This window comes from Alosa alosa, chromosome 18, assembly GCF_017589495.1.
Source record: "Alosa alosa isolate M-15738 ecotype Scorff River chromosome 18, AALO_Geno_1.1, whole genome shotgun sequence".
NCBI classification, from domain to species: Eukaryota; Metazoa; Chordata; class Actinopteri; order Clupeiformes; family Clupeidae; genus Alosa; species Alosa alosa.
Genome location: NC_063206.1, coordinates 29,611,719 through 29,625,204, shown reverse-complemented (window position 1 = coordinate 29,625,204; position 13,486 = coordinate 29,611,719). Strand labels below are relative to the sequence as shown.

General features: G+C 39.4%; 1 protein-coding gene across 5 annotated transcripts in view; it reads left to right on the top strand.

Moving 5' to 3' along the window:
- Positions 1 to 13,486, top strand: part of LOC125311190 (centrosomal protein of 55 kDa-like) — a 71,665-nt gene that overhangs the window by 34,303 nt on the left and 23,876 nt on the right. For all 5 annotated transcript variants that reach the window (XM_048269011.1, XM_048269010.1, XM_048269014.1 and 2 more), the window contains 2 exons: positions 7,438 to 7,488; positions 7,715 to 7,868. In XM_048269011.1, coding sequence (XP_048124968.1) covers positions 7,438 to 7,488; positions 7,715 to 7,868 — 205 coding nt within the window. The remainder of the gene's footprint in view (positions 1 to 7,437; positions 7,489 to 7,714; positions 7,869 to 13,486) is intronic.

Genomic DNA, 13,486 nt, shown 5'->3' with positions numbered 1-13,486 from the left:
AACGCGAACGGAATGCTTCAGTTACGTGCCTGGTGTAGCTACGCTTATAAGAAACTGTATGACCACACTACCCAGAGATTTAGCTTGTTGAACCTATAATCATCTAACCTAAGTGTTAAACCACAAATAATAATATTGGCAACAATATCTTATGCTCAACTAAGGACTGGTATTGTTCTAGTCTAAACAGGGAAAATCAAAAACACAATACCCGTGCACTATTAGGCTAAGTTGCTATCACTAGAGCCCAGGTATTTACACTTCAGTCTAATTTATGTCTTCTTGCCATTATTACATTGGCCTTTGTAGGCCTACAATGATGTTTTGTTTGATTACTTGCTGTTTACTTAGTGTTTTGTATGTCTTCCAGAGCACATCCTCATGTCAGGCTACACAGCTTTCTAGCCTACATCACGTTAGAAGCAAAGGTTTGTGATCTAACTTTTATTGTTGTGCTAGTTAGTTTCTAGAAGTCTTTTTCTAGTAGGCTAATACAGGTTCTTATGTGCTTGTCAATGTTTGGGAAAGTCAATTCATGGGTTTCTTCAGGTCACTTTCCACGGGTGTATAAAATCAAGCACCTCGATTATGAATGCAGACTGCATGGTGCTTGATTAATACACCTGTGTAAATGGACCTGATGAAACCCATGAATTGCATAACAGATATAATTGATATTACTGAATGTCTTCTTGTGGGTGTGCTACTTAGTACATCATACACCTTACCACAGTCACTAAAATATTTTTGTTTCCATTGTGCCAGTACAGTTTTGTGTGAGATAGTGAATGTCCTGTGTACTATTAGTATCTTGTAACTTGACAGTAATACACATTTATTTATTTACTTTAGGTACCCAAACAGAATACTTCATGAAAAGTATGAGTATTGATACAAGCACTTCGGATACACCATGGACATGGGGGCCTGCTACTTCTACTCCCATCAAGCCTGTTCACCCAAGGCCAGCTAGAAGACCTCGGGTTGATCAAGAGGAGGAGGAGGAGGATGAAAGTGACATCTCCACAATAACACCTGATGGCTCCACCTATGGCCCAGCGCAATCAATGAGCAATATAATAGAATCATCACAGCCAACGAATGTGTTTTGTGTGTTATCCCTTCGGATACCCAGGACAACACAAGCCGAAACAACAACTCAGACCTTTTTCCCTAATTAATCCCAGCACCATCTTACAAAAAGGATCTGTAGGCCAGATGTCTGCATCGTCTGGCAAAAAGAGGACTTTGTTATTCTGTGCATACACTGTGTGCAAAATTATTAGGCAAGTTGTATATCTGAGGATTAATTGTATTTTTGAACAAATACAAAGAAAATCTATGTGTGCAGAATTATTAGGCAACTATTGGTGTGCAGAATTATTATGCAACTAAATAAAAAACTAAAATTTTCCCACTCCACTTGTTTATTTTCATTTCCTAGAGTAAGAATAAAAAATAAACAACTCAAAATGTACAAATAAACACTTCATGAAATATTCAGTGACCAATATAGCCACCCTTCTTTTCAATAACTGTCATGAGCCTTCCATCCATGGAGTCTTGATCTGTTGATGATGAACATTTTGTCCAGCAACCACAGCCTCCCAAATGCTGTTCAAAGGGGTGTATTGTCTTCCCTCACTGTAAATCTCACATTTAAGAAGGGTCCACAAGTTCTCAATGGGTTTAGGTCAGGTGAAGAAGGGGCCATGTCATTATTCTGTCATCTTTAAAGCCTTTGCTGGCTAGCCATGCAGTGGAGTACTTGGATGCATGTGATGGAGCATTGTCCTGCATAAAAATCATGGCCTTCTTGAAGGATGTAGATTTTTCTGTACCACTGCTTGAAGAAAGTATCTTCTAAAAACTGGCAGTAGCTTTGGGAGTTGATTTTAAGTCCATCTTTAACCCGAAAAGGTCCAACTAGCTCATCCTTAACAATAGCAGCCCATACCAGTACCCCACCTCCACGTTGCTGGCGTCTGACTAAGTGGAGCTCTGTACCCATTAGTGATCCAGCCACGGGTCCATCCGTCTTGTCCGTCAAGAATCACTCTTATCTCATCTGTCTATAAAACCGTTGAAAAAATCTGTCTTCAGATATTTCTTGGCCCAATCTTGACGTTAAACTTATGAGTCTTAAGTGGTGGTCGTGTTTCAGCCTTCTTCCTTACCTGGGCCATGTCTCTGAGCACTGAACACCTTGTACTTCTGGACACTCCAGGTAGGTTGCATTTCTGGAATAAGGCCGCACTGGATGTCAATGGGTTCCTGGTAACTTCATGTTTAATTATTCTCACGTCTCTAGCAGTTATTCTGCGCCTTTTTTTCTCCACATGTTTCTTGCAACCCTTTTGACTATTTGCAACAAAACGTTTGATTATTCGGTGATCAGCCTCAATATCTTTGCTTCTTCAAGAGTGCTGCATCCCTGTGAAAGGCATTTTAAATTTTTTTGCTTTTCAGAGTCTGTTAAATCTCTTTTTTGGCCCATTTTGTCTGAGGTAAAGAAGCTGCCTAATAATTATGCACACCTTGATTGTAGGGTGTTGATCACTTTAGGCCACACCCTCCCTCATTACACAAATACACATCAACTGATGATGCATAAATCCAATTAGCAGTCAGGTTTATATAGGTTGGAGTTGGAAATATGCATAAAAATTATGATAAGGTAAAAATACTCACTTGCCTAATAATTATGCACACGGTGTAGTTTGGATCTTCTTGTTTTGTGTTTGCATTATTTTAATAGACTGCAATATTACTATTTGTCAGTGTTTCTCAAACTTTTTCAGACCAAGGACCACTTAAACAATAATAATTTAAACAAAAAAAAATCACTGATCACTGACCACCTAGCAAAACAAAAAAAACAGTACCTACTTCAACAGTATACAATAGGCCTTCTCACTAAACCACCTTGCTTATTGTCTTTGCACCATGCTTATGCTGTCAGAGGATTCATATGATTTAAACTGGCATACTGTAGGTTACATGAATGTTGCAGAACTGTTTGGATTTACTGTACATACAAGTTGGCTCAATTGCAAACAACTCATCTATTATATTTTACCACATCTACTTGTGGAACACTTGAGAGAGCTTGTGGACCACACTTTGAGTACCACTGCTGTATGTAAATATAATAAAGCTATTTATTGAAAATAGACCTGTTTTGTATATTAGTTTTAGGAGTTGCATCAGTTTTTGTCCCTTTTAGGCTAAAGGTTTATCTTACCTTTCATATCTTCAGTCTCACAGGGGGCCATAGTCGTCATAGTCGAATGTTTAGTGCATTTTGAAGGAAGTACATTATGTTAAGGCAGACTGGTTCTAATCCTGGGTACAGGGTCATACAGACAACATGGGTACTCGTGTTGCCCATTTTTCTAACCACATGAGCAATCCCCTTATGAAAAAGTAGTATAGGAATCTTATAGTATTTTGGGACAAAATATTATAGTAATCTTATAGGAATACGCATTTTGGGACATGCTGTAGAAGTACTACTAATAACTCTATAATATCCTATAACTGCTATAGTCTTGCAGCACAAGTTCTCTGCTTCTGTAGGCATTCTGGTGCAATTCCAGCGAAATGTAGCTAGGAGTAGGTAAGTGTCTTTGCATTTAGATCTATATATATATTGAGCTATAACCAATTGGTCTTTCAATGATAGTATCATGGAATTCAAACCATAACTATCTATTCCGATAGCATACAATTAGCAGGCTAGGTCAGTGGCTGAACTGCATTTAGGGTGCTTATAACCTGTGTTGTGAAGTAAAATATCTACTAGGAAGATTGCAAAGACTTTTGACTGTGTAAAGAAATAGGTCTTTATTTTAAAACGTTTCCAACTGTTTATTACTTGAATGCAAGATGACGATTGCCACAAACGTTTACCTCTTTTAGGAGAAATTTTAAGCTGACATGCAATTGTTACCATTCTATTAAACCAACGTTCACCGACAAACGATCAGGAAGCGGTTCTTCTTCCTACTCGGATACTAGGATCAAACACATGAAGTTGTATCTCCGAAGACATTTTGTGCAACAGTTTTGACTCGAGTTTTAGCCAGGTTTTAGCAATGTAAAGTTGAATATGGAGCATAGCACAGGCAGAATCGGATGAGGACGCACTGGAGGGAGCGTCACAGTACTGTTAGCCAATCAGAGGCGAGATCATTAAAATGTCATGAATATTCATGAGCAAGATGCAAATCCTGTCGTCCCTCCCCTCCCACCTTCCCCACCAAAACTAGAACAGCATGAAATAGACACAGGAGAGCATTTTTTTCACCAAAACCGGCTCACAGGGCATTCATTAATACTAGAGACCATGGCAAAATTAATGAAAAAACGATGAGATGAGACCTTTAAGGCATGCAGAAATCCGGTGGGAAACGCTAGAGTCATCAGGTGGGAAAGACAGGTAAAGTTGAGTGTCGTCTGCATAACATGATAGTCAAATCCATGGGAGCGAACGGTCTCACCTAAGTAAGTGGTGTAAATAGAGAACACATCGCTTCCTAACACCCCGGTAACATTCCAATGAATGTTAAAAATGCTAAGGACATTCATCCAAGCACACCAGCACAGTCTTTGAATTGCGTTGCCAGGGACTCGTTGCTTAGGTCAGTGGTTCTTAAACGTTTTGTCGGGCGACCCCCAAAACATTGGCCAAGTCTCAAGACCCCCTTCTCTCCAGCCAATGACATTTGGTTTCATTTTGGAAAATGTTGCAAGACAGGGATTAGAGGCAGAGGCAGAAAATATCTTCTCTTATCAGTTAGCTACATATGTCAACATCAAAACCAAGCCTTTGGCAATCTAATTTATTGTTTTCCAAAAGATAACTAGCACTCATCCAATGTATAACTGGCAGTCCTGTGGCAAGAAAAGGCTGCATAATGTTCTGTCACTGGTAAGCTTACGTACAGCATCTTTGAAGTTATCGTTGCAGGAGTCGCAGGTAGAGATTTGAGTTTGCATAAACAAAGCATCCACATTCGGAGGAACATTATGGAAACACTGAATTGTAAACCTATATCTAGGTCTACCTATGTCTGTTTTCGCGACCCCTCCCATATTTTTGTCGACCCCCAGTTTAAGAAACACTGGCTTCCAGTAGCAGCAACTGGAATCCATGCATTTCCACAGAATTATTTTTGGATTCTGATCCCTTATCATACCTGTTCATTCCTACTCGTCGCTTGACCTATCATGACTAAATTCAAGATGGCGGTGAACGGTAAACTTTGTGAAGGTACTGTCTGTATAAATTGTCGTTGGTGGCATCGGCTAACTAGCGCCAGATTTCTGAGTGCAGGGGACAAGCCGAGATGATCTATGAGACGTGGGTTTACGCTCGGTATCATGTTTCAACACACTTTAGGTCAATATCACACCGGAATTCTCCTTTAAATAAGCTAAAATGCATTTTATTTATATAAATGTATTGTATGTTCTGAACTTACAAATACACAAATGAAAACTACATTTTCAAAAAAAAAAAAACAACTAAAACAACTTGATTAATTGAAAGAAATATGTGTTCGGTAGTGACATTCTTAAATGTTCCAGCCTGATTTTGAGATTTTGAGACTGCATTTACTCAAAAATGATTGCACTGATCTACTCACCATGTGGCCATGAGAGAGAGAGGGATGCACACATAGAGATATATATTTTAATTTTAATTTTAGTGAGTCGAAAATGAGAAAACTTCACGTGGCTTATAATGATGCACTAAGAATTGTGCTTAAAATCCCTAGGTGGAGTAGTGCCAGTGAAATGTTTGTGTCTAACAATGTGCCCACTTTTAACGCTGTTTTAAGAAATTTTATGTATAGATTCATGTGCAGACTGACAGGGTCTAAGAGTATGATTATTGTGTCCATAGCTGATGTCTCTAAGAGTGACACCAGGTACACATCTTGTTTTTGGAAACATTGGACCCGAAGCCTGTATATGTTTTGTAAATGATGCCTCATCTGCATCATTCTTAATGTTTTGTATTGTTTTACATTTATATATCTGTACTGTGTTGTCTCTATGGACCTTTGTGTCTTGAATAAAGTTGAAAGTAAAAAGTAAGTATATATAGAATGGCTAGATGTCTTATGGCGGAGTCTCCAACGGCATCACCGGCGGCCATCTTGTCTGTGGTACCTGATGGCTCTTCTACTAAAGGCAGAACAATGCCCCCAGGCTATAACAATGACACCTTCAGGTCATTACAGTGCACCATTGAAACACAATGTTATGAGTTAGCGAGCTGACTGTGGCAAGATGGCCGCCCGATGCGGACGTCGACCTCCATTGGCCAGCAGCGCGGACGAGACATCTAGCCATTCTATATATATCTATGGATGCACACACACACTTCCTGGTCCAAAATGGAGGGGTGTGGCTAAAATCATTACCATCCTATGGGCTAAACCTTACAGTGTTTCCGTTGTGACATAAAAATGCGGGACAGCATTTTTTTATACAGTATAATGATTTACATAAATATAAAAATACATAAATGGAATAAATATATTTTTTGGATTGCTTTTTATCATAGGTATTCAAAAGATCTTTATAAAAACATCAGTGGAAAAAATTACAAAATTACAAAAATGATTTCATATTTCTTTTAGGCCTTTGGGTTTGGGACAGCCACCTCTCAATTGAAAGTACCCTAAACATATTGATTTTATATTAAGCTTGATGCTACCTCAAATATTGTTTTAGTTCTTAAAAGATAATAAAAAGATCTTCATAAATATGTAACATCTTTCTGTATAAATGCTCTTTAAATTAATTTTTAGGATCTGGGACAGCAATTTGCACGAATTCTGTAGAAAAGCCCATTGTGCAATCACATGCCGCCTATTCTAACTGTTGTTCCTTACATAGCCACTGGGCTAAATTGTAAAATGTAGTCCCAATTAGAGGCACTGGTAAATAATCCATATTTAGTAATCCTGATAAGTCTGTATCTAGATCAGGGTGATCTAACACCAGAGTATTTTGAAAAACCAGCATAAAAGTAAAATGGATTATCTGATCTCCGAATCCGGATCATTCAGGTTGGTGGTACTGGGCCCAGCTTTTACAATGCTGCATCACCACCTGCTTTATTATTTACTGTATAGCTATATTTACTGTATAGCTATATTTATATATCCCCCGGGGTGGCAGTGGTGTGCTTGTGTTTGAACTGATCATCCCAGTTTTGAGCAGTCTATGGTCAGGAGTAGGGTGAATGTGAGCATGATTAGACCTGTAACTTCAAGATCACAGAGAGCTAACAGTTACAACAGTTACAACAATAATATAACAGTTTTTTTTATTCAAGCCTAGTTTTAGGTGTACATGTGTGATGAGAAGTTCCTGAAACAAGGTTGAACAGTGGTCTCTACTTTATTGTTATTTTGATAGGTCTATAAACCTACATCTGATGTTGAAACAGTTCAGGAGCTCCTGCGAGATGTGAGTGTGATTTCTCAGTTTCTCTACATTTTATCTCTCAAAGCAGATTTAAGACCTATATAAGTACAGGGTTAACTTGCTGTTTGTGCTTTTCACATCATCTCAATGTTTGAAGTGATGTGGTCATTTTTTGAAAAGGAGCTTTTGAACAGCTTCCCAAGGCACAGTGTCTCTGCTGGTATTCTTTCCTTTCCCCTCTCTTGCTTTTATTTTGTCTGTTGAAAAGGCCCTGGAGAAGAATCAACAGTGGCTGGCGTACGATCAGCAGAGAGAGGCTTATGTCACAGCAGTGCTGGCCAGAATCTACCGACTAGAACAACAGCAGGGTAGGACCAGTGTAGCCATCCAGCAGCAGCAGCACAAAGATTCTGATTCAGAAGGTGAGATTTGATCACCAGTTTATTTCAACATCACCACAGTTGACATGATAGACCACACTATTATGTGTATGTATGTATATGTATATATTTTTTTTATTTTTTTTTTTATTATTTGGATAGGACAGTGAGGTTTGACAGGAAGTAAGTTTGAGAGAGAGATGCAGTGGGATCAGGAAATGACCGCAGGTCAGACCCAAACCTGGGTCCCCTTGGGCACTTGGTACACATATGGATGCTGTAGCCAGTTGCACTACAGCACCCTCCAACTATTATGTATATTCAAGGAAGGCGAGGCTAATTCTCTCTCATCTGTTGGTCAACAACAGCAAACCATGGTTTAGGCAGGCAAGACAAATATTCAAGGGGGACACCAAATTACTGACATTGTAATGGTGTAAATGTAATTATTTGCTGGTATGCTCCCAGAGAAACTTTTAAGGGGAGAAAAACACAAAATAGTCAGACTAAAATAGGAAAGATACATTTTCTTTTCTTTCGAAAGCTTAAAGAGTAGGATAGTCTCACTCTACTCCTGAGCTTAACATTTATATTAATTTAGTATGGTTAAAAACATGTATAAGGAGTTGACTTGCTTTTGTCATTTTAGTCAGGGGAAGCCCAGATAGCCTGGTATTTTTTCCAAAACCAATTGGATGAACTTCATTTGCAAATGTTACAGATCTGGATAAAAGTTGATTTTGATTCAATTTAATGTAGTGAGTAGGGTATTGTCCAACAAGCAAGCTCGTTCAAGCAAACATCACGAATGTCCAGACTCATAAGATGGGATTTGAACTAACAGGGTTAGAATTTCTTTTTTCAATTTGTGCTATAGACCAGTGGTTCTTAAACTGGAGCCCCAGGGGGGTCGGCTAAAGGTTTTTAGTCCAAGGCTGCCACTGACATAATGCCTAATGTTGACATAGCCTACCTATGACAGAAGACTTTTTCTGCCTCTGCTTCCAATGCCCATCTCCCAACATTTCGAAACCAAATTCTGCTGGTTAGAGAGAAGGGGGTCGCAACACTTGGCCCATGTTTTTTGGGAGGTCCCCAGATGAAAAGTAGACTGCTATATACATGTTCTTTATGGTAGGGTGCACTTAACCCAAAATAAATTAATGTAAAGTATTCAATATCAAGACTAGAGCCTGGCCGATATGTAAGGGATAAAGTTAATGACCGGCATTCTATACATTATCCCGCTTATTATCCGGCTATTTGCCGACACAAGAAAAAGAAACTTCACATGATATGTCTCTTTATATGTATTTGTTACCATTTCGTTGTGGCTTTGAGAAACTAACCCTAGTTCAAAACACGCACTGAACTTGGATCAAACATTCTTTAGAACACAGCTAATCAACCGTCTGCTTTCACTTTTGAATGAAGTTCAATTGCAAGAAGTGACCGGACTATTTGTAGAGTGTTATGAAAGACATGAATCAGAAGCACAAGACCTGTTGCCATTGACACCGGTCATTACATGTTTCAGCGGTAATTACGGTGGGCATCGCTTTCAAATGACCACTTCAGTCGCGCATTACGAGGCGTGAAGCTGCGTGAAGCTTTAATACCACTTTCGGCCACTGTGCATCGCTCTGCCACTGTACATCGCTCTGCCTGCCGCCCCTTCTGAAAAATAAGGAGGCTACCATTAAAAATAATTGTTGCCGAGAGTAATCCCAGCCTACGAACTCAATAACAAAATAAATCATGCATAATTAAACATTACCTCAATTTAGGCTACTTGGGTATGGCTTAAGGCTTGACTACACGATGGTAACGAAAATCGAAATCGAAATTTGCTGTCTACATTATTGTCAGTGTTGGGGAGTAACGCAACTCATAAAATTAAAACAGTGTCTTGTGTGATAATTGAGCCAGTAGAGAAATAACTGTTCAGAATTAATCTGTAGCCTTGGGTAGGCTTCTGCAGAAAACAATGTTGTTGCCGATTTAATACTATCTGGCGATGTTTTTAACAGGCTACGCAAAAGAAGAGTAGACAACTATGACCCACGTTTTGGTTTCGTAAATTAATTTGCCCTACTTCTTGACTGCAATGTAGTCAATTGACTGCTTGACATGTCATTTTTATTTTTTCTGTACAATAAACAAATACATCTGCTTTATGCCGCAGAATTACATTCATATTTGGCTGACTTCTGCAGACGCGCAAAAAAACACTGCCAGGCCATCCTTAAAAATATTTTCGTTTGCCGTAACTCGACTGACCCTGTCAATTTAGACCAAATATTTTTTTTTTAAGTATTGTGAATATAAATTGCCTACATACAAACGTAGGCTCTCTTAAATAAAACCCTGTGGCGTCATCTCTACACCATTGGTTTACGCATGTCACTATGGCCTATACGCTTCGTTTCATTCACACAAACATCTCGACTCAACACTTATTACTTGGCACGAAGCTCTGGAAGAACTGTCTAACGGTGACCGTGTTGAAGAATTGAAATTAGTTGTGGTCTATTCAGCATTTCTCAAAATATGGGCTCAACCCAGATTCGAACTCTTGGACAGGGGACTGATAACTACTGCGTAGCGGGCTGTCATCAGCCGCCTTAACGCTCGCCACAGAATTGGCGGGCGTGGGTGAATAGGGATAAATAACAATAGACTACACAACTGTTTCACCAGCATTTTAAATGACTTGACTAAAACCGTGCATAACTGGAGGTACACCTGTTGTCTGAGCAGTCTATGCGTCCTCATTTTGCTTGAATCTTGAGGGCGATATGAGTCTGTTGCATTTAAGTTAGATGTCGAGTCACGCATAATGTTTGAAAACCACTGGCTCGTAATCACAATAATTTAACACACGACAGTTGGATACTTCATCATGTTCCCATGCCTACATTTTGGTGAGTAGCATAGAGATCGTTGAAATAATAAAGTATGGCTCTCCGTTTGGGACATCGAAAACGTATATTTTTAATAGGGTAGACCAGTGATTCTTAAACTAGGGGTCGCGACCCCAAATGGGGTCGCCAAAAACTTCCGTGGGGTCGCCAATTATTTTCTGTATTCAGTCTGAAATTATTATTAGGCAAGGGCGTAGGTTTGGTCTGAGCTTTGGTGGGTTTCACTACCCACTAACCCCCCCCCCCAAAAAAAAAGGCACTCAACTCTTTCACCAGCCCCTATAGATATATAAAATGATTACAATTATGTGTCCAACTACTATCCATGATTGAAATGTGTTACTGTCCAACTTGATATAACTACTGTGTAGCCTACATAATCTGATTTTAATATGTACAGATATGCAGGCTATATTTAACATTTAACATTTATTTTCTATTTGGTCTGTTATGAAATCATTTAAGCACAGCTCCGTTTTAAGAAACTTAAATACATGCATGCTTAGCATTTTGTGAAAAGAAATCATTAAGGCTACATTGACAAACTCTTAACCGTGAGCTGCCTATATATTCTCTGATTCTAATATTTACAGATATCTAGGCGATGTAAGCACAGCTCAGTTTTAAGAAATGCTTAAAGCCGAAAGACAATGTTGAATTTTGCTACAATTTATTTCAAAACCAACTATGCAACTATAGGATGCATTACACCTCTGTGTTCGGTAAGGTCTGCTGTTTATTCTGATATACAGTATGGTTTGTCATGTGTTGTGTGAAGAGTGTGTAGGCCTATGATATTCCACCGAGACAAATGGATGTGGAGATGGGCGCAGAGAATAATTATTACATAATATGTTAAAGTTATTTTTCTCGTGAACTGTGTATCACAGCAAATAGTGGCTAGCCAGCACCGTTTAAAAGCTGAGAAAAGCCTCTTTCATGTGACACATGTGTGATGAGTAACCTACTTCTCGAGGAGTTCAACAGAGAAGAATGGGTGAATTTGGACGCACTTCATATGCCTTGTGAAGTGAAGCTGAAGCGCTGTGCCATGCATGCTGCGCAGGAGATTGCGGCTGACTGGTAGTTATTATAGGTAACTTCAAATCAGCGCGATTTACCCTTATTGGCTACTGCACATCACAAGATCTGTACGAGATAATCCGCAGCACTGAAGTGAGAAATGATTTAACTCTTTGTGTAGCGCATGTGAGCGCTTTTTCCCCCATTTCAACCTGAATATTGGTGGGGACATTTCAGTCGTAATTTGACATTGGTGTGGACACGTCCTTCGGTCCCCACGCAAATCTACGCTCCTGTTATTAGGTGAAACAAAGGAAAATAATATTGCCCTTTTCTGCCTTTTTCTTATTTACACGCAGTTAAGAGAAGAGAGAGAAATGTTTTCGTCTTTCAACGAGATCTGGTTCAGTCTATGGGCTACTGGTCCGCTGATAGAAAAAATGTAACTATCTGCTCCCACTATGCAAACTCAACTTGTTCCCGCTATTTTAAGTAAAACAAAACAAAAGACAGGTAGCCTACTAGCCAAAATGGACAGGTGGCTGCTTAAAAAATTTAACAAAAGCTCGGAAGTGCCATCTACCAGTGCGTCTACTCCTCCGTGATCCTCAGATGGGACAAGTCTGCAGCCGGTGAGGATAAAAAAGAACAAACGGCGCGTCGGCTTTATCAGAAAGAATTTCTGAAATATGCATCACTTGCCAAGTTAAAGATAACCTCGACCACCCACAATGTGTGATTTGCGGCGATGTTCTGGCGAATGAAAGCTTAAAAGCTGTCAAAATGAAACAACATCTCAAAATTCGACAATCTCCTAGAATTAACTTGCTATGTTCACGGAAGCATGTCCACCCTTCCCATTGAAATTGTTAAAGATAGTAAACCAGAAAAGGGAAATAAAAAAAATATTGTTATTGTTATCGCCATAAATATAATTAATGTAACGTTGTAGGCCTAATGCTGCATCTGTGTATGTGTGTGCGTGCTTGTGTGTGCGCGCGCTACGCACATATCGCTCTGATCTGATATGGCGGCAGCCTACACTTGTTTAATCGTGATTGTTTGGTTTTCTCTGTTCTTGTTCATATGGAGTAAATAAAACAAATGACTTTGCTTTCTAGTTTTTGCTTGATTTAGTTGTTAACGTTTGAGGGGGGTATTTGAGTAAGGACTTAGAATGGGTTTGGGGAAAGTGGGGTCGCCAGACCTCGCCATACTTTTTTGTGGGGTCGCCAGGCAAAAAGTTTAAGAACCGCTGGGGTAGACTACCGTCGGAGATGCTGACTTGCAAAGGCCTCGGAATAACACGTTATCTCCACTATCATCAGTCAATGCCCCCTTGATCAAAGTGGGGAATGAAAGAAAAAGTTTGAGAACCACTGGCTTAACAAGTTACCTGCAGTCCAGAACACACAGAATATTGCAACAGAAAGTTGCCTTTATAATCAACTACTATTTGTTCCAACAGCATTCAAACAAAGCCTTTGGGCTATGCATTGGGTTAGACACCAGGGGCCATATTCACAAAGCCTTTTAGCCCTAAGCCCTAAATAGCAATAAAAAAAGATTTTAGCTAGGAGTTTCTCTTATTAAGTTATTCACAAAGCCTTTCAGACCTACTCCTTGTAAGGGAAAATGGCAACTCCTGAACAGATTCTGGAGCTGAGCGCTCTAGAATCTTTGACTAAGAGTGAGTGAGTCTTCGTTGCTATG